Source organism: Mycteria americana, chromosome 2 (assembly GCF_035582795.1).
Source record: "Mycteria americana isolate JAX WOST 10 ecotype Jacksonville Zoo and Gardens chromosome 2, USCA_MyAme_1.0, whole genome shotgun sequence".
Taxonomy (NCBI): domain Eukaryota; kingdom Metazoa; phylum Chordata; class Aves; order Ciconiiformes; family Ciconiidae; genus Mycteria; species Mycteria americana.
In genome coordinates this window covers 53,536,786-53,559,106 of record NC_134366.1, presented here as the reverse complement: position 1 = coordinate 53,559,106, position 22,321 = coordinate 53,536,786, and the positions used below count along the sequence as shown (strand labels likewise).

General features: G+C 38.9%; 1 protein-coding gene across 1 annotated transcript in view; it reads left to right on the top strand.

The window, feature by feature from the left end:
• The window catches only part of EPDR1 (ependymin related 1), a 31,409-nt gene extending 10,175 nt beyond the window's left edge, over window positions 1–21,234 (top strand). Inside the window, exons 2-3 of the mRNA XM_075493461.1 lie at window positions 15,689–15,897; window positions 18,802–21,234. Of these exons, the coding sequence (XP_075349576.1) occupies window positions 15,689–15,897; window positions 18,802–18,992 (400 nt within the window). The 3' untranslated portion in view covers window positions 18,993–21,234. The remainder of the gene's footprint in view (window positions 1–15,688; window positions 15,898–18,801) is intronic.
• Window positions 21,235–22,321: the final 1,087 nt, after the last annotated feature.

The following is a 22,321-nucleotide window of genomic DNA, read 5'->3' as shown; positions in this document are numbered from 1 at the left end:
CTTGTTGCTTTAATAATTGTCTGGCACTTGGGATCCCCCTGTGTTGCTGTCCCTGTGTCCATTCCGGAGGAGCAGAAGGAACTAGATGCATAGGCTGGAAATTACCCCAATCAATCACCCCTGTGGATGAGGGTCAGTGGTATGCACTGCCATATTGGGAGAGTAATGGAAAAGTCACCGATAATATGTGCGGATGCCACACTGCATATGTGTAGCTTATTTCTTTTGCATATAAAACAACGCAGGGCTGAGTGATCTTGGGACTTTATTAATTTCTTGTCTGACAAAAAAACCCTGTAAGATCTTGGCAGTTAAGGAGATTTGGTTTATCAGATATCATTGATAGATACCAAATAATTCTAAATCTGGAGCTCTGTCTGCATTTTTTTGTAAATAAAAAAAAAAGAACATGTTTCAAAACTTAATAGAAATACGTGTAGAGCTGCATAACTGTCTGATTCAACCCGAATGTCCCCAAAGAGCCATTTAAAGGCTACAGGTACAAAAGCACATAAGGTTCCTAGAATTCTGGAAGAGTAGTAAAAATCTCGATTGCTGCCTTCTTTTGGATCTTAGAAGGCTGAAACTGTTCTGCTCTAGCTCCTCCCTAAATTATAAACAAAAGCAATCTGTTCATTGCAGTTGAAATTGTTTTTTAATATGAAATATCCAAGATGTGACCTATCCTTAAGTTCATTAAACTCATTTGCCTTTCTCAAATGGAAGGTAATATTGCATACTTACTGGGTATCTTATTTTCTACATGTATTATTTATGCTGAGGACAGTTCATAATGAAATGTGATATTGTGACTGATAGCAAAATAATGCAGAAGACCAAAATTACCACATGTGTTGCAACATCCCATATTAAGGTTACTTGTGATGAACCTTGTTTCTTTACTCTGTTTAAAGAATAACATTGTAATAACGCTCTGCATATTTACCTTTTGGTCAGTTGAATAGTTCACAAGTAATTCATTCCAAAAATGGCTTCACTGACCCTTGTTGATTGACTTCTTGTACAGTAATATGCTCTTCAGAATCTGCTCCTTTATAGCTATTGCCAAATATTATTTCATATTTTTGAGTGTATGTATGTTCAAAACACACTGTCAACTGCTTTACTGGAGTTAGCAGTAAAGCAGGAAAAGTTTTATAACATCTGTAACTAATATCCCACGTTGTCTATTGGGAACAAACTGTTTTCTAATAGATTTTTTTTTTTTAAGAACTTACTTTTTCTTAAGGTTTTAATGGGGTGAGAAAAAAAGCCCCCCAAAACACTTCCACAGAATGGTACCACTTACCAGCAGGATAAAGAACAAAAACCTCTATCTTTGTTCTGCTCTGTTCTTATTCTGAGCTTGGGACCAGTTGCAGAGAAAAAATGGTGTAAGACAGCAATGAAGACAACCATTTACAAAACTTTCCACCAAGGTTTCAGTCTCTGATGTTGCCCATCCGTTTCTCTGTCAGTTCTGGTACTTTCACACTTAGCAAGCCTTATCTGCTCTCCTCCTGTCGGTTCTTTGTGGGAATTCACAAGGTTGCTGCTTCATCTGAGGTTGCCGCTTCATCTGAAAATCAGATGGCTCAGTAGATAAGAGGGTTCCTAAAAATGTGGTGTGCTTGGCATTTGCCATTTATTTTGGTGAAACCAAAGCTTTCCTGTAAGCAGGAAAGCTGCTGTGAGACCTGTATAGTGTTTAGGTCCTGAACAGCTGGGACTTTCTCCTTAAGTAGTCTGTCTGCATGGAAGCCTGCTGTTTGTATGGATACCTGTTGTTTCAGAAATTAATGTTTCTGAGGGGGAATGGCCAGATTTTCCCCAAAGTTTTCCAAGGGCAGTTTTGTGCATGGCAGTGCTAAAGGCTTTTAAACACTCATATGGGGCACACAATCGATGCAGTGAACGCAGCAAAGAAAGATCTCATTTTTTATTCTTTCAGTATCTCCTAATACCATTTGCAACTGTGGTTTTATCATATTCAGATACTTTTCTTGCCAGGAAACTTATGATTCTGCCATACTTTTAGGCAGCCAGCACTGGAAAATTTACTCATGCTATGTAGTTATGGTAATTCTCAGAGGATGTTTATTATTTGGAAAGCAGAGTTCCATACAGGATGAGGAATTCTTACTACAATTAGTTCCCAAATTAATGTATCACTTTAATTAGATCCAGATTTGTTGGCCTACATCTTCTGTAAGAGAAACACATTTCATTTTTCTTATCTGTGGTGGCATCTGGGGACTGGGACATGTCCATGTGTCATTTTAAATACCTGTTCATAAAACCACACATGGATTTGCGAAATCAGACTAGTTTGTTACCCTCCCTGTCCCAGAAGAGGATGAAAGGGACAAATTTGGATAATGTGCTCGATAAAGTGTGAAGGTGTGGTGTCTCCTGTACTTTTTTATAGAGGGGGAAAAAGAATTAGGGAGAATAAAAGGAGATAAGGATGTGAGAGTGGAGACACCTCTTGTATTTTGTTTATCACCTTGTTATTGAAGAGTGAAAATGTAAGGGACCATCTAACTCCCTCAACATAGCAGGAGATGAAATACTTGCTATTTTTTTAACTGATATTCTGGGCTGCCTGTCTCCAAAACGAAATGTAAGCATGTAGATATTGATTCCCAATACTTTATACATATTCTTTGTTTATTGACATATTTATCTTAATTTTTGGTTAGTTACATTGTCTTTAAGAGTAGGTGATCTCAGAACATACATACCCCATAGGCAGGTTATTTCAAGTTCCTAAATCCTTAATGTAAGTAATCTAGTCTTCTGAAGTAGAAAACAGTTGGCCATCAGAGATGGAGGCAGAATTGGGTATGATTCAGATACGTTCAGGGTACCCAGTCTGTCACATTGGTTGTGCTAATATAGTCAGGCCAGGTCAAACTGACCTGGCATGGAGGCACGAGCTGCTGTTTGAGGCACTGCCAAATGTAGGTACCACAACTGCTTAGTTGGAGCCCAGTAAAGGGATCCATGGTGGGTCAAGTGGGATCTCCTCTCTTACTGCGTTTTGGAAGTCTAGCACACATCTGAAACACAGTTTGGTTCTCTGGATTTCCTTCCTCTGAAAGAATGGGAAAATTCACTTACAAAGCTTGTGTTAAGTCTCTGCAGGATATGTATTGTAACTGAGATGCTTCTATACTGTAGCAATAGTAACTATAAACATTGTTCAATGTGTTCCATGTCCTTTGGATTATTTTTTTTAACCATGGAAGTGTTCTTTAAATATCTGGTATTCTCCTCCATGTTGGCCTAATGAATTATCTGCTGTTTGCAATTGCTATACACCCATTTATAATCAGTCTAGTCTTCATAATTCATCCCCCCCCCCCCCCCCAAATATTTGAATGCAGTTTCAGGCTGTAAAAATCCATAGATCATTTTTGTATTTTTGCAAATGTCATTTCAAATACTATGAAAAGAGGAAGAACATCTCATCATTACAATACGCATATGATGTTTGCTAGGAAATTAGTGTAGTGTATGAACAAGCATCAGGTATAAAGACAAAAATCTGCTTAAATCATTAGCCCGAACTGTTTATACTGAAGCAGCATATGTAAAATTAATCTTTGTGAGAGCTGATCATAGCAGCCTCCGGCTACTGTGCCTTTGAGATACACCTGCTGTGTAGAGAGCCGGGGCAGGCGGTGACAACATAGGGCTTCTTCGTTGGCCTTTTCTATCCTCTGTTCTTCTGGTCGCTTCAGCAGCAAGCACACCGGCCCTGATGGAGGGCGGCTGGCTCTGCTGGGAAGGGCTGACCCATGCTGCTGGGGACACCGTCAGGAAGGGGACCTGCAGGAGCACAGCGGCACGTCTCTGGCCAGAGAGCCTCCTGCCCAAAGCACGGCCACGTTAATAAGCGGTTTGCTGGTGTACCATATTGTCATAACCAGAGTGATATAAAATAGCCTTTGCTCGCTGCCCTGTAAAGCTTTAAGGATAGGGAGGATTTCCAGGGTGAGAAAACTGATGTGTCACACAAGCCTCCTCTTAGGACTTGCACAAGGCTGTGGGCATACCTCCACCCAGATGCTTTTTGTAAGAAGAGGTGAGCAGCAGCCGAATCACCGTCTTGGCCAGAGTGAGTTTCCTCTACGATTTTTGCTCCTTACCAGCTCCCTCCCTCAGAAATTGCTTTCCTGTTCCCTGAATGAGTCCAACTACAGGGTTAGCGCAGTGCAAAGAACTTGGGAGAGCAAGTACCCCAAGAGATACAAAAGACCAGAAAACAAATGGATAAATGAAAATGCTGCAAAGATTTCCCATAAGTGAATTCATTTTTCTGAGTTTCCATACTCTCGGAGTTGTAGGATTTTTGTGAAGTTAACTGTAGCAAATGACTACATAAAAAAAGGCCCCAAAGAGGAGTTTTCATGACAAAAAGATGTTTCAAATAATTTAAGTGTTTGTAGTTAAGGACATAAAGATATTAATTACTTTGCCTAAAACCAAAGTCCAGGACACTATAAAGAAGAGAACAAGAAATATCATGAAAGCCGGAATGTTCAAAGTCGGCTTAAATTTGTGGAAATACATTTTGGGAAGTTGAGAGTGCATAAAACATGTTATTTTTGCCTTCCAGCATGTCCTCAGATTACCCATTTGAGATAAGTTGATAGTTGTGTTAGGTTTTAAACATTTTTCAGCTTCTTTTTTTCTTCTAAGTGGAACAGCTAATAAACACCTGATCTAACATCTGTAAAAATCAGTGAAACTTTTCTGGCTGCTTTCACACGGCTTTGGGTCAGGTTAATGTATAATTTTGGAGAAGGAGTTATACAGCCAGATTTATCTCTAATTACATAGCTGGTAGATGGAAATTGTAAACAGCGGCAGTTACATGAGGATCTGCTGTTACGACGTGGAAAGAACAATTGTCTCTTGACAGCCAGGGGAAATACGAGAGATGGGAGGGAAAATCTGATGGGCAGAAAAATGATTTTTTCTGATGCACTTCTCTGGGGAGAGAGTTCAGGAGTTTCTTATGCAGTCTTTGAATAGAAAAAAAAATGTCTAGTAATGTTGGGCACCTCAATTTTGCAATGGTTACACCGATACACTGAATTTTAGAAAATACTGAATACTGTCCCTCTGAAAATTTGCCCTTTTCAAGTATCTTCATGTTGAACATCCAGGTTAGGAAGCTGTTCAAAATCACTGGCCAGTTTTGAAAATCTTGCCCATTAAATGTATAAAATAACGCAATTAGAAACAGCAAATAATACAATATGGAAATATGAGACACTGTGTAAATTTTAAATAATTATAAAGTCATTTATACTTTAAAAACAAAGAGTTATTTTCATATTTGTTATGGTTATAGGAATGGTAAAGTAAAATAATTTTGGCATGTACAAGAGTTCTGAATTCATATTAGTTAAGAAAAGCTCAAAGAAAACTGTGGCTCCCTGGCAGTGTATGTATGACACTGGGCTCTGTGTCAGGAAAACACCCCAAAATTAGGTAGGCATACCTGTTTGCTAAAGACTTCAGTTTGTATTTGTGTCAGATGCTAAATGGTAAAGCTATTTCTGTCATGTTTTAAGCAGCATGGGTAGTCTAAACATGTTCAATAGGTCTAGTGACCTTTTCCTGAGTAATGGAAAACTTTCAGCTGTGCCAGTGCAGTATATTTATACCAATATTATTTACAGGTCTTGCCCTCCTTGCTACTGCTTCTTAGAACTGTCCTTGAATGAAAAATAAATGTGTCAGGTTTTTAATACAATTAAAATGGCTATAAACAGTCTTAAAAATAGAAATGTATTCTTAGCCATGCTTACTTTAGCTGATTGCTATGTCTTCAGCAACTGTTGTTTCTGTGATGGACTAACAGATAATCTGTGAAATGATTCTACATCAAATACACCGATGTGTACCCTAAAGCAGTACTCAATAATTTGAAGAGAAAGGTTTTGAGATTCATATTCACCTATTAATTATTTATATAGTTGCAGTCCAGCTGATTTTTAAGAACATACTGAGGTCTGCCAGTTTCTTGTATCTGTAATCTTCTGTAAGCAATATCCATGATGGAATATGTATCCAATATTGTATACAGAGGATTCCTACAAGCACTATATGTGTGGTGACTGCTGAAAGTACCCCATAAAAGGCAGAGAAGTTGTGGGTTACCGGAGAGTTGTAATAACAAAAAGCACAATAACTCAATAGAGGACCAAAAGAAGCAGTTTTGTGAAGAGCAATTTTAACAGATAGTTTGACCTTCTAATTATTCCCTTTGAATGCTGAGCATGTATCATTTGAATCCTATCTCCCCAGTCCTGATTTTAGACAGTATTTGTCTTTAACTCATTCAGGCACTGAAAACAATGTGATGGTGTAATTAAGGTTAACTGTAAAAGCGAACAGAGCTGAGGATCATCAGTGTGCAGGAGATGGCACCATCCCTCAAAGCCCCAGGCTCCCCCTGTGAAATAAGATGGAGGCTCAGCCCTCTGCCGAGACTCCTCAGAGAGGATGCACAGTTGCCACCATTGCTTTTGAGAGGTCTTAGAAAGTGATCCGCGAAGGTTGTTCAGCACCTTTGGGCAGGTAGTAGTGTCAAGGATCCAAGTCATTGAACTGATTGAGCTTGTCTGTTACCACAAGAGATGAGCAGCCATCGATATTCTCTAATCACCTGCGTGTGAGGCTGGGAAGGTCTCTGAGCTGCCATATAACCTGTTCCTCCATCCCAGAGAAGCAAAGCTGTATTTGGGATGTCTCTGACCCTTGGTTTTCTTACCAGTTCTTGTAAAAGCTGGAGCTTAAGAAGATTCCATGGAAACCTGCAGCACTTACACATACAGGTGTTTTCAGAGGATCTCACTTAAACCCTCCTTGGTGAAAGTGATGCTGTTTTCTTCCAATGCTACCTTCAGGTAACATGGAGAACAATTGGTATTCTCTTTTAGCTTTTTATGTACTGGACAGCTTATCATGTGTCCTACTTCAGTCTTCCTTTTGTAGACTAAACATGCCCAGTTTCTTCATAGGTCCTGTTTCTTAAACATCACACCATTCTTGCTGTTCTCTGGACTATATCCAGTCTGTTTAGCTGTTCCCTTAAGGGTGGCATCCAAAATCGGGAACAGCATTACCACTCTGACCTCATCAGGGCTAAGCAGAACAGAATAAATGACCTCCCTAATTGACCCAGACCTGTAAATTTGTTTTTCTAAATCGTTACTGTGTACTGTACCACATCTCAATGGGTATGTGTTCAAAAGCCATTTGCTTTATAACCATGGAGCAATTAACATTTGTCCCTAATGATACGTTTTCTCTCACACAGACATTCCCTTCTTTCCCATAATTCTTCTATTTTGCACACTTTCAGTCAAGTTCACCTGGACTTTTAACTCACCAACTCTTTGTATTTGAATCCAGTCACTAATTTATGCACTCAGCAAACAATATTACTTTTGATTCATAGCTGCTGAAGGAAGAAGAAAAAGACCTGCACAAAGACTTCTGGATGAAATGAAGAAGTTATTTTTACACTGGAGGTGGGGAGGGAGAATGAAGTGCAGTGCCAGGACTTCAGGTTGCATTTATTTCCAGTGAAGTGAATCTCCATCTTTGACAAAGTTTATTTTAAAATAAGCTATATTCAGATCTTTGGATAAAGATGTTAGAAAGTTAAAGTGTACTTAGCTTTCAAACTGTTGTCTGATTATCCTAGCTGGCTTGACTTCCAAACTCCCTTGAAAATAGACCTAGTGTTTTTTATTTTTCACATTGGACAGATATCTGAAAGACTTGAATCATCCCTCTTAAGGAAATCATTGCAGATGGAAGGTGGAAATCATTACATCTTGGGGCAGTAATCTGGTACAAGCACATATCCTCACAAATTTTTCCAGGGAATATTCCACCATGAAATAAAAGTTTGCTCTATCAGAATAGGGACCTACTCCCCATCTGTTCCAAAGGGCAATCTGTTCCTCAGACTTCTTTGTGATTACTTTTTATACAGGAATGCGTACTGAAAAGCAACTAACTGGCCAAGTATATGCGTGATGGGATATACAATCTCAATGAAGAGCAATATAGCTCTCCTGAATTTCATGTAGTCCCTGTTCATGGTATCTGAAGATCCTTCTCTGTTTATACACAGAAGTCAAGATGTGTAAGAACCTGCAGTGCCCAGTCCTAGCTGAAAAATTGGTGTTTATTTTTTATTATTCTTTTATTCCAAAGTAAGTGCCTGGAAAAGGGAGGTTGTTTAAGTTTAGTTATTTGTGATTAGGGACCTCATTCTGCTATGCCTTTCTGATGTGTAAAACTTTAAAATCCTGTCTCTGAGCCTGATTCAGAGAGAGGAGTGAAAACTCCAGATAAATCTGACAATTAGAGGTAACATTAACAACAGGAACACAGGTATGTCTTTTCTTTTATTTTGCTTTGTTTTTTTCTTTCTGGAGATATTCTCAATCATTGTAACCGTGATTTTTCTGGCGCGCTCTACACGTTAAATTTCTGCTTCCTTTTTCTTGCATTTTTCCAAGCTCATAGAGTGCCTTAATATAATTGCACACTCCCAAGAGCATTTCCACACCTCAGTTTTGAGCATCCACTCTTTCGAATGAGTTATTTACTTCTCTTCTGTATATAACACAAAGAGGATGAGAAATGCAATAAATAAATGATAACGTACCTCTGTCATTTCCCTCCTTATTGTTCTGTCCTTCCTAAGGTCTTTAGTGTACATTGAGGGGCAAATCCTGGCCTTCCTCATTCTTTTTGGTCTCCTCTAAGCCCTGCTGGGATTTTTCAGTAACCTTTGTTATTATTAACCTACTCAGGGCAGCAAGACCTCACGGTACTAGACTTTTTTAGAAACCCAGAACAGGAAAATAATCTCTGACCTCAAGTATATTTTGATATCATGTGGCTCTACTGGTATTATACCATATTCCCTAGGAGGTTATTCCATTGATTCATTGGAAAGCATTATGGTATTCTGGCTACATTTTCCATTCTTTTCCTTTTGAGCTATGCCGTTGTCTACCGAGGGCTCCGATTCACAAATATATCATTTCTTAGGGAAACACACAGATGCTCTCTATTAAGGACAGTGCATCTTTTAGCCCCTTGCAAAACACGACTCCCTTAACACAATGCTTTATTGTTTTCCTGAATTTCAACTTGAATTAGAATGTGTTGTTCTCAGGGGTGCAACTTGGTGGATCGGGGTGATTATTATGGAATGTCAAATAGCCAAAAAGGGACAGCAAGGGAAACAGTGTTCTTGCTGAAGAACTTAATTTCCCTTAGTATTTGCCAAAGTAGCTAATCTAATTTATGGGAAAACTATTAAAAGAATAAGACATTGCATAATTTTTTTATTGAGTTTCATAATTAAAGTCACAAAAATATGTCATCCGTTAGCTGGTGTGGCTTTGACTTTCCAGCTTTCGATTCCTATATTTAAGGTTTTCTTCCTACACGAACTTCGTAACTAACAAGACTTAACCTGCCTAATTCTCTCTGCTTTGGAAACTGGTAGTGCTGTCAAAGTTCCTCATATACCTTGCTAATTAGATACCTGATACAGGGGGCTGGGTTGCCTTGGAAAAAAAAAAAAAGGCCTTTACAATCTGTGAGTGATTTAAGTCAGACTAAAAAATATTGCTTTTACACAATATCAGATTACATTTGCTGTCACATGTATTTGCACAATACTGTATTTGTACAATATACCATAGTCCAGCACCACTGCCAAACATGTGAGATCAAATATGGTAAATTACTGTTGTTGTTGAGGTCTGATACACCAGAAGAAAAACACAAGTCTGAAATTACCGAAAACTTCATGGGAAAGAGGAAAGGAGTTCCCAGAAATATACTGAAAAACGAATGCTTCTCAGTTTTGAAATGAGCTCGCCAGAGCTTTCCAAAAGCAGATGAATGTTCTTGACCTGACGAGTGTTTATCAACTGTCTGCGTGTCTGCTCGGCAGCTTTGCTCCCTGAAAAATGTTCTTAATCTGAAGAGCTGAGAAGATGAGGTTTTGTAGTCATCCGTCTAGTAAAGGTTCCCATTCTCCCGGTACATCTTTCTTCAATAAGAAATGTGTAACAAACAGTGGTATTGTTATGAAAATTTTGTGGGATATGTTATCAAGAGGATACAAGTTAACTCAAGAATTACATATTTGGATGTACCTGTCAGCGTACACGAGAACAGAGAATTTGTTTGGGATATTTTTAGTGAAATTTCTTCTAGTTAGCAGTGTTTCTAACTTCTTTCACAGTGTTTAAAAATGCCTTTTTACAGACAGAGCCAGCAAGGAATTAAATAATACCACAAAGGCAGACAGATGCTTCAAGCTTTCAGTTAATCTTAAAAGAGAAAGCAAAGTTAGCTTTGGAATAATTGCAGCAACCTCAACCTGATATCTTAAATATCAAATACTGTTCCCTGCTGAGCACACAATATCTCTGATACAAATCATACATAAAATTTTGCTTTCATTTTTCAATTGCTTTATAATAATTACTAGGTAATACAAGTCCTGGCTAATGTGAGTGGGATTTTTAAGGATACTAGAGCTGCAGCTGGGAAAACTGAATCAACAGGTTGAAGTCCTGGATGCATGAAACCCCATATGTCTTTGCAGGAAAGGAAAGTCTGTTTTACAAGAACCATTGTTCCATTGTTTTTTGGGGCAGGAATTGTGGTTTTGTTCTTTGTTAATACAAGGCCTCACACAACTGGTTCTTGATCCCTGATTAGTATCTCTTTAGTGCTACAGCAATCAAAAAATAAATAACAATAATGGCATTTTAAGGCTCCGGTACTTTAAGTTACTTTTCGAAGCCACAGAGCTAAATGATGCAGAGCCAGATTTAGCACACAAGGAATTTCTTTTACCCAGTCTCAACCTCAGACCATTATTTTGCTTCACTCTATCAAATGACCTTGTCTGATGTGCTTCGATGCATCACACGGCTCTTGGTATGCTACTGCCAGCACCTCTGCTCCTCTGAGTCACTACAAAGGCAATCAGACAGCAAGCAGCTCCTTCCTTCTAGGTTTGATGCTCACGAGGAAGCCTTCAGAAGTAAGGCAGAAGTAAACCCTGGGAGTCACGTGGATGTGTTAGGTGATGGGCAGGCTAGCACGCTTCAGGACTGACAGCTGGGAAGTTCTGCCACTTTTTGGCAGGACTCGGTGCAGACTGAGTACCGGAAACAGAGCTGGTAGCATGGTCTCGAGTCTAATGACTTTTTTTTCCCTGCCAAATATTAAAAAATAATTCATTGTTTTGAATTACATTCATAACACACAGAACAATAATCCATTCAAAAGACAAGTCATCAGATAAGTTTATTTGTTTCAGTCATTTATGAAGGTCCAAGAGTGTGTCTCTATGTTATCTGGGCTGTCTCCTGGGAGGCACCTCTAACTATCTCCCCAAATTTCAGCAGGAATCTCAGAGAGAGGACAGTATTTGGATGCACGCCCACTCCTCACAGTATGTCCTCAACGCAAGTGCTTCGCCTCGTGATTGTGTGGGCATGGTATTCTGCCCTTGCATTGAATTCAGTTGGTCTCTTATTCAGAAAAATAATTTCCTTAGGTCAGGAGAAGAGAGTACTGAACTCAGCATGTATCCCACCTGTCTGACATGATTACTTCCAGCAAAGTCAATGGAATTATTTGTGCAGGACATGGTCCAGTGTTAAGAAATTCTTTAAAGCATAGGAGCAAAAAACATGTGTGTGTCTTTATATGCTGGAATTTATCCATTTTCAGGCACAGACAAAGGGAGTATTAAGGACCATGAGAGAGTCCCGTTAAGGGCGTAGTGTACAAAGGGTGTGAGGCATAGGACAGGGTAGGATGGATTAGGATAGGAAAGGAAGGGAAATAATCTCAGTCAGGCAAATAGGGTAACTTGTCCAAGTAACTCCAAATCTGTTTGAATGTGCCCAGTGAACAGGTTGGGGCTTTCTTGAAGTTAACAGTTTAAGGAATGAAATTATTATAAAAATAATATTAGAGGTGGGCATAGGCTGCAAATATGTTACTTTTTCTGAAAAAAACAAACTAATTAAAAATTATTTCCTCTTCTGTTTCTTTGCCAAGACCTATTTTCAGGACTCTGTGCTTCCCCTCAAGCAGCCAATGAAATCTCAGGCACCTAAAACAAATAGAGGCAGTATACTTAGGATTTGGCTGGTTAAAAAAAAAGAAAAAAAAGAGGAAATGATTTTTAAATATTTTGCTTTAAAATATGCTAGATTGTCATTTTTATATTCATGCACATTTTATTATTAATTTTGGCTGGTAAATAGTTCTCTTTATAAAACAACAACTTAACCATTCACCTTTCATATGCAGTTAAACTCAGATCCTGTGTAATCTTAGGTTTCTGTGCTTGCTATTTCCAGGACACACACAGGAGCAATTCTCTTTAAAACTTGGATGTGAGATACATCTGGGTTGAATACTGACAGTGTAAATCATGTTCCCTGCTTACCCAGGGCTGCCATGCACAGTGAGTAGAGCCACACTCTCTGCAGTTCTCATGTTGTGTGTGTGCCGCCGTAGCTGCTGGGTTCATCCCAGCAGCGCATCAAATTGGTACAACTGTGTCTGTTCCACGTATGTTCACTCTGCCTCTCCCAGAACCAAAAATGTAGGTGGTGGAGCCTCTTGCTCTGCAGAATGAGTGCTAGAGAGATGCTTGGTGATGAGTTTGATTTGTTTGGATTTTTATAATTCTTCTTTTCTTTGTTGTTTCATAAGGCACATCTTGCTGTATGCATGGAAGATGGCAAAGTCAAGAAAGTACGCTTTTTTGGGTTGTGGCCCTCCTTCTGCAAGTATTCAGGCCATCTGTTGAAGTCAGAGTGGCTATCCATATGCTGGAAGTTAAATACATGCATTTGTCAGATTGAAGTTTGAACTACTGTTTCACTTGAGTAAAGGTGGCACATGTCCCTCATGCAATGATATCAATTCACAGGTTACAAAATTTAGAACAAAAGAGATTTATTTCATGAAATAATTTATAAAGGAAAGGATAAGGAAAAAGAAAACATGAAAAAATTACTGTTAAAAATGCAAATAAAATTTCTGTGTGAAATAAGTTTTAAGTAAGGATTTAAAATAAAAAAGAAATGTAATTGTTTAAATTTTACTCTTAGTAAATTTGCTAATATCTTGCTTTTTTGTTCGTTCACAAAATGACTGTATTATCACTCAAATATCTCAAACAAATTGATAGACTCATCTGTAAGGCATTCCCCATCCCACTCTAACGGGAGCTGCTGGGCAGCCAGCTGAACAGTAGTTGAGTCATTAGAGCCTGGTTGCAAACACATAAATAAGTGTATTTTGGTGTTCTTGTGAGTATGTTCTCTGGACTGAACACGATATAAAAGTTACGTATGTCCTTATGTGGTCACAGGCTTGGGTTTACATAAGAAACCAGTTTATATAATACTGAATTCTTCAGTAGCGTATCACAACTGTGGAGACATTGCCTTTGACTAAGAAAATGGCAGGCAAGTTTAGGTTGGTACCAGTCATCACAGAAGGAGCAATATTTTATGATGTGGGCAGGAGAATGATTTACTGCAGGGAAGCTGATACAGAGTCTTGCAGCTTATCAGCCTCTCTGTGCGAGTCATTAATGTGTGGGAAGTTCCCGGTGACTGACTCCCTCACGGAAAGCGGGACAAGCTACCTCCCGTGTTGTGCAAGGTCGTGCGCGAGAGGTATGCCCCAACTTGCCTCATGTCAGCCTCCTTGTCCCCTTTTACATTCTTCATCACCCTTCAGTTTGGCTAAGGCCATTTAGCCTGCCTATGTTTCCATGCATGCTGGATAAACGATCCTCTCAAGAAGTGATGGGAATGTTGCTCAGATGCTTTTAACCATGCTTAGACACTTCTCATAGTGCAACCTTTAACCTCTGTGTCAGTGGTGGGTGAAGTGATTCCTGTCTGATGCAATTGTATAGTGCAACAATTAAAACGGTAAATTGTTTTGTTGTCAGCCCTATTTTATGTAAACTTTACATCCTCCCCAAAAGAATGTGAAGACTGCAAAGACAAACACGCAGGAGTTGGGAAATACCCCAGAGAAGGTCCCCTCTTGCTTTTGTGCATCATCTCTTCAATTACATGGATTATGCACTGTTTTCCACCAGCTTCCCATCTTGCTGACAGCACAGCACGGATAGTGTTAGGGGCTAGCATCAGGTTTGTGAAGTGGAAGACAGCACTGTATAAAGGACACCCCAGCCATTTTTTTTTTGCAGGAAATGGAGGCAGCATCATGAATGAAGCAAGGAATTACAGATGGAAAGACACTATTACAGATAGGCAAGATGAAGTTGTTCAAGGGAATTAATACCATCCCTTCCTTTTCTCTGGAGTCACTGCATAACAGTAGACTGTAGCCGAGATATTCACAGGAAGCCTCTAATAATGAGTGCACAGTTTTGGGGGGTTTAGAGAGTGACTCCTGGCTCTCTTTTGCAAAAGGTGCAGAGCACACATGAGGATGCTTTGAGTTGTGCTTTGAACAACTCATTATCTGATTGATAATGCTAAGTACCCTGGAGAGGTTAGGCTTCTGGTGTTTCTGGTTGCATATTCAAAACCAGCTGGTACTTCTGATAATTTTGATTTCAGTTTCTCTCTGTCTCTGTCCCCAGTTATAAGGCAAGGAGCATACCACCTCCTTTTTATAGGTATGGAAGCAAAGTCACGGTGTTTGTGGTAGACCCAACTACTATAACGAGTAACTAGATGAAAAGGTCCATGAAGAGGTTTATCATCTTTCCTCAGAGCAGGGCTTGGTCACTTCATACTCTATAGAAGATTGCTTTTAAATCCCTATTAACTATCCATTTTGTTGACCTCATCTTCTGGCCTCTCAAGCTCATTGATCTCCACACCTCTCCTTATCTCTGCCTTACTATTTTGCTCCTCTGCTTTCTCCTTTCACTACTTCTTGAGTCTGGTGGCTTCCAGAGAGAAATTTTGCCATTAGGAGGGAAAGTCTCTCAGTTCTGCACTTGGGACCATGTACTTCCCCCTTCACCGGCATGTCCCACTGAGCTACATGGGTTGCCATGGAGGAGCATCTGTGAGGATGGCAGATACCACATCTAACCAGCACAGAGAAAGCCTCTACCACATTCATGGGGAATTGAATCTATCCAGCCTATGCAAGCAGATTTTTTCAAAGGCTTATAACTTAGCCAAATCTGGGCATCTTTCATTAAAAACTTTTCCCCTGCCAAATTTCAAGCCCTTTCTCCAAAACATGGAGGCACTAGAGCTTTTTAATGAAACAGTTATTAAAAAACAAAACAAAACTAGGAGTAATAACATGTTTTTCTTTCAGTTGTTCTCAGAAAAGTTGTTCTGTTGTTCTCAGAAATGGCTGAACCAGTTCAGCCTGATGTATTTATTTTGGAAAGACTCAGCTGAGACAAACTTTCAGCATGGGAAATTGCAGCCCAACTGGTTAGACTTTCTCAAAGTTTGGCAAAGTTTAATGCAAGTGAAAATGGTCTTATACTGAGAAGTCAAAGGCAAGCTTACTTATCAGCAATGCTCCTTGCTTAGTATAGAAAAAGACTATATATATTAACTGCTTTTTTTTAATGTTTCAGATTCTTTGAGTATATATTGCTCTACAAAGATGCAGTGATGTTTCAGATTGAACAAGTTACAAAGCTTTGCTCGAAGATTGCTCTGACAGAGCCATGGGATCCATATGATATTCCCGCCAATTCAACCTATGAAGATCAGTATTACATTGGGGGACCTGGAGATGAAATTATGGTACAGGAATGGTCTGACAGAAAACCAGCCAGGAAATGTATGTGCATGCTTTTGTTTCATCTTAATAATAATCATTGTCTCTGCTACCCAGGGAAAAATAAAATTATTCATGTTTCACCCCAGCTTTCCATATTTCTATAAAGTTTGCTGGAAGAAATAATAAATATACCCTGTGCACAGCATATCATTTTATTATCAATGCATTTTATTAAGAAAATGTTTCATATCTCAGCAGGATCAAATATGTCGAAGGGACTTGACTGTATTTTAGTTCATGTCATGAACTAAAGAATTCAGATTTTGGCATGGAACAGCATAATTTTGCATCTGAATCCAGCAGCTTGTATCCAAAATTTATCTAGAGAAGAATTAGTAATATAATTAGGGGCACACTTGAACTAGAGTGTGCATAATAGAAACAGGTGTCAGTGTGTGTCTACATACTAGTATGGAATGTTATCATAGAATACATCCAATACATGGTTCTGCAGCAATAGATATCGTTAATATGCACTTAAGTTTTGTTATGCACTACACTAGTAAGAAACATCTGCTCTCAAGGTTTAGTTCTGCATTTGGCAGCTGAACACCTGCATCATAAAAGAAAGTAGGCTGAATTTTCCAAGGTACAGTATGTTAGGTATTGGATGCATAGCAATTTATTAAAACATTGGCTTCAATTTCATCTATGGTTTACTGATAACCCAGACAACTATAAAAATAATTTTAAAACCCCCATGAAATTTATGGCATTATTCAGCTAATGCAATACTTATGGTTATAGACACCTAAGGTATAGACTGGTTATGAACCTGAGCATTTAGTCAGGGGAAAATATTTCATTCTTGAATGAAAGTAGAAAGAATGAAGTAGAAAATGAAGGATAAGGTCATTAGACCTCTGTAACTAGGTCGATATATCCTCTGGTATTCTACAAGAGGCAAATTATCACTCACTCCAAGAATTTTGTTTTTCAGATCCAGTATTTTTTTAACTTTTATGGAACTTAATATCCAGATACCTTCAGTTAATGATGTGTGATTTTTATCCTATAGTATTTTGTATCTCCAGTGCTTTTCTGTATGATCATTCAGAAAAATAATATCTTGAAGTTATCTACCCATCCACCTTTCAGCTAATATTGCCTTGGATTCTAGGAATTATATTTCTGTTAAAATTACGAAGGTTTCAGTAGAGATACAGGCTACCCTGATAGCATTATATTTTACCTTATTTTTTCATTCAAAATTCTGATAAAAGACCTGTTGAGGAAAAGAATCCTCCATTTCTGGATACTCAAACCTAAACTCATTGAGGTCAGAATGCTTTTGGTATATTAGGATGCCCTGGAGACCTATGTTCAAATATTGCTCAGCTTGCCACCCTTTTTTTAGATACTGTATGTACGTTTCATGTCACAGCTTATCTATTTCCAATAACGTGATAGTGGTGCAGGATATCACACAATACTGGAAGGACAGAAAGGAAGTATGTTTGATAGCTGTCGAGTGAGAGAAAATAAGCTTCCTTGGGACTGGAAAAAAATCATAGAGGTATCACTTAGAGGAACTGATTTATGGTCACAGCAGGTAATTTTGTATTTTAACCTCATGAGTTTCTACTATCAAGAGATCTGAAATACATGAGCCGACTGGATGAAGTGGTGTGTGATGGAAGAGGTAAAGAAAGATCACAGAAGAGATGCATGGGATAAACAAAAGAGATTTAAAAGTGAGGTTTTAAAAGTGAAGGGTGTTCAAAGGAAACCACCTTGATGGTATTGACTGCAGAAATAGATTAGTGGTGAAAGTAGAGGTGACGGCAGGGGACAAGGGGGGAAGAGAGCGAGAGAACACCTCTGAGATAAACACATCATGGAATTAAACTGAAGTTAAAAAAAGGGACAGACTTGCTACATCACATACGTGGAGGAGATCAGCATTGAGTGTAGTCTTGAAATAATTAATGAACCGGTGGAAATGTTTGAGAGGAATAGGAATTAAAAAAATGAACATGATAATGATCATAAGAATCGATGGTGGTGATTTAAAAGAAGAGATGGAGGCACTGGAGTTGTATTTGGGAATGTTCTTCTTCAAATGAGACAGACCCTCTGTGCTTGAGACAGTAAGATGGAAAAAGATGACGCAAGGTCATATTTATTTGGATTAAAGATGTGGTGAGTATCATCACTGTAAGAATGACAGTTAAGCTTATAGAGGACCAAAAGCTGTGGAAGCAAGATGTTATGTCTGTCAGTTCTGGTGCAGAGGAGTCCCCAGCACAGCAGAGAACAAGTGCTTCCTTGGGTAGGTGAGTGCAGAACTTCCTGTGCACAGGAAGGAATCGGATGTCCCACATAGTTGGGAGGACTAAGTGTTTTAGCGTGTCAAAGGCTGTGTTGAGGGCCAACATTGTGAAATGGACCACAGGTTTTCAGTAATCACACCTTTCAACTTGTCAAGAACAGAGTGTAAGGTGAAATGTCCCCATGCTACCCAAGCTGATGGCACCAAAATTTGCCTTCTGGGAAAACAGAGCATTTCATTGCATTACTGGTGAAGTAAGTCAGTGAGGTCATGAAAGTGGCATGAGAGATGAGAGAAATCAGACTTGTGCAGAACACAACTAAATTTGGGACTAAGCAGAAGTGATGGTCCTTCAGCAGAGGTATACTTGAAAGGTGACATACTGATGCCATGACAGTATCATGGTTTGAAATGTGCCTGACACCAACACGTTCAGGTTTAAGATCATTGTGGTGTCCAAATTACACCAGTTTTGTGGCCTTTCTTGGTGTTGCCACGTGTACGGACAGAACTATGGGCAGTTCCAGCCTATAGGCTTTGCTTGAGGAATGGCCAATTTTTTGACTGACATCATCATGACACATTCATTCATGCTTGTCATCTAAAGTAGTCACATTTCTGCTTGGTTACAGTGGAATCCTGGGTCGGCGTTTACACAGTCAAAGACTGTTACCCAGTACAGGAAACCTACACGAAGAACTACAGCGTGACAACCTCCACTCGCTTTTTTGATCTACACCTGGGCATCGCCGACCCCTCAGTGTTTACCCCACCCAGCACCTGCCAGACAGCCCAGCCGAGGAAGATGAAAGACGAATGCTGATGATGGACACACTGGCTGCCCCGGGCAAACAAATATTAGCCAAGAGGATGGTTATTAATAGTCAGCTGCTGACGTCTAACCTGATTTTTCAAGCTTATCATTGCTCTTTTGGGAATTGCAACTTTTCACTTGAAAGAGAACATAAACATTTAACTGAGTAAAATATGTAACACAAAAGATCTCTTTCATCACATTAATCTGTTCAGTGATGCACTTGCAGTATTATATAGTTACCACTAAGATAATATTTATAGATACTATTTATTTAAGCTGTGGTGGATTTTCATTTTGCAAAGGTTTCATTATTTATTTTTTCAAGAAGACAAAGCATAAGCAGACTGCAATAATGGCAACATCAAGAAGGAAAAGCTAGATTTTGTCATTGTTGTTACTTCTGGGGACTTGAGGGAAAGGGAAATCTGTCCTGGGTAAGACCTCATCCCTAACCAAAAACTACCCCGTTTTAAACAATGTACATCAAAAGTTTGGAAACTCATTCTCTTGGTTTTGTTTTTCTTTGTGTTTTTTTTTCTTTCTGCCCTTCAGGAAGCTGGTAGTCTAATGTTTGAGCTGATTTTTCTCCTTCTGAAAAGAAACTGGAGCAGCTCTATTCATGTAATGCTAGCTGACATGCAAAAAATCCTTTTCTGTTTCTTGAGAGAATAAAGTGAAAGGAAGGGAAGGAGGGAGAGGGACATCCCCCAAAAAAGTAAGCCAAAGTTTTCTTGCATTTACTACACTTTGAAGTGTTCCAGTAGGGTGCAATGAGACATTTTTCCATCATATTTTACTTTAGCACCCACTTTTCAAGGCAATACTAATTTTAACCTATGCAAAGAGATTAAGAGGTACTGCACTCTAAATGGCTTTAATATTTTGTAACTATTTTCAAAAGTCTTTCCTTACTCAAAGAGTACGAAAACACCTTTATAATTCCAGGTAGAAGTGAAAAAAAGGTGTTCTTAGTGCATAATTAGTAAAGGCTAAATTAGCGTTTTTGTAGTGCCCGGCAATCCTAATGGCATGAAAGACAGAGCGGTGTGGGGAGGTGGGAGGAGGAATGGGAGGGAGAGGGAGAGGTTTTAGATATCTTCTGTATGGTGTGACTGCAAGGCACTGCAATCTAAGCAGAAATGACAATCTTGCTTTCTTTTGCACCCACTCCATTGATGCCTGCCATATTTGCTGTTCAGCCAGCATTTCAAACCTTATCATCTCCACATCCTTTTCTGGTGGGCAGAGTGAAAGTTTCCTTAAGAGAAATAAATAACTAAGCAAAACAAGCACGGGAAGTGCACATATTTTGCTTTAGAAAATTCACACCAAATCTTCGCGCACCTTCAGGCCCTCAGAAGTGTGGAATGGTGATGGGTTTTGCACTTTTACCAAATGAAATTAATTGGCTTATTTTGTAAGTCTAGGCATGCATTTTATTTATTATTTGCAAATACGTTTAAAGCCAGATTCTTGTCCTCTTACACATGTTGGGTAGTTGTTGCTCCAGAAATTGTCTGGCTGAAAACAGTGCAACACTGGGAAGTTTGGTGTCTCTGGAGGAGAGATGCTGGGCAGGCTTTTAGTACTTTATATGCTCATAGCTTTTTGTACGTAAGCAAGTGGTACAGTGGTTATTTTGCTTTCACAGTTCTGGTCAGAATGGCATTTTACTTTGCCTTGTGCCTAATGAAAACATATACACATACCTGCTAAACTTTAGGTAGTTCATTAAAAAAATTCTCTCAGACATGACCATTTCACTGAAATGTGCTAGTGGAAAGAAGGATTGGGTTTCCTTGAATTTAGAGTGCATTTGGTCTGTACTCGCCTTCTGTATTTTTTGTGACAACCTAAATGCTAACTGCATATTGTTCTCATTAGGGCAATGATTAACATGCATTTCTTAATATCTGTGTCTTGTTAGAATCTGGAAAATATAATAAATCTGGCTAGCAAACATGAAGCTGTGGTACTGTATCGTTTGGGATGACTTTGTTGTGGTAGAGCAGATGGCTGAGTAATCAGGGTGTTTGTATTATGTTTTGCTGACAGTGATATCATTTCTAGCAATAACATTAAATGTTCCTTTGAATATGAATTTGCAAAAGTCTAGTACACAGAAGTGCTTTAAAAATGTTGCCGTGACATACAGGGCAATTTTATATGGCTAAATATGTACCTCTAAAACAATGCTGTTGTCTTTGTATTTATGCTCTGCAAATTCAATAAAGAGAGTTGTCAAAGAGGTGTCAAACAAGAAATTTTTGGATTACGTGTTTTAAATTAGCCATGAACCAAATATGAAGTACAAAATGCCTGTTTTGTTATCTTTTTTGTCATTTGCTGTGGTTTGTTATCATGTACCACAAGACACATTTTGTCTTTATGCGACTGTGCCAATGACTCAATAAGAATGAGCATAAAAGGACTTTAAAGTAGCCATATAGTGTGCCACCACAATAAAGTAAAAATAGGGCTTTCATATGTCTGATACTCTGGGGAATTTGTTTATCACAATTATCTGGGTGGAAAATTAATAATAAATTGGTATGTACATGGGTTACATTGTATTCTACCGGGTGACAGAACCTGGGAGCTGGATATCCTGTGAGACAAAGCTGGTTTTGTGAGATTTCCAGTGCTTCCTGGTTTAAGCTGGGCCAGAAATAGTGCAAACAAAGATCTGCCTGCCATATTTTTGTATTTCTGCTTGGAGGCTTCGCTGAAAGCAGGATGTGTAGAAACACAACATTGTTTTATTTAAAGTTAACCAAACATTCCTGAACCTCAAAACAGGTTTAGTTTGAGTTTGGGGAGGAGATCTGGGCATTTGGTTCAGTTCCTATTTTAACAGTTTGCTTAACTCTAATATTAGGGCCAGATTTTGCTGCCTCAAGCCATGCTGCACACCATGGAAGTGCTGCCATTTACCAGGGCATGCCAAGTTTCAAGAAGAATGTAGGAAGAAATACAATAATCCATAGTCAAAGTAAATTTTAGTCAAGAAATCTCTAAACAATACAATATTCTTATTTTGGGACACTCTAACAAAAGTTGTGTGTTTTCCACCTTGAAGTTCATTTCATTCTAGTGCTCACACTTACTCCTTGCAGCCTTGCATCTCTTTTCCCACCACCCTTTACTTCCTAATGTCCACTTCCAAAATGGCGTTCACAACCCTCACTTGCATTTATTTCAGTGGGAGTTCAGCACCTAAATACCTGATGGATCTGATCTGGACTTGACGTCTTTAATTTTGCCAGCAGTCTTATCTCAAGTGCAAGAACGCTGCCAAGCCGTAACCAAATGTGAACAACATATGCTGAACTACA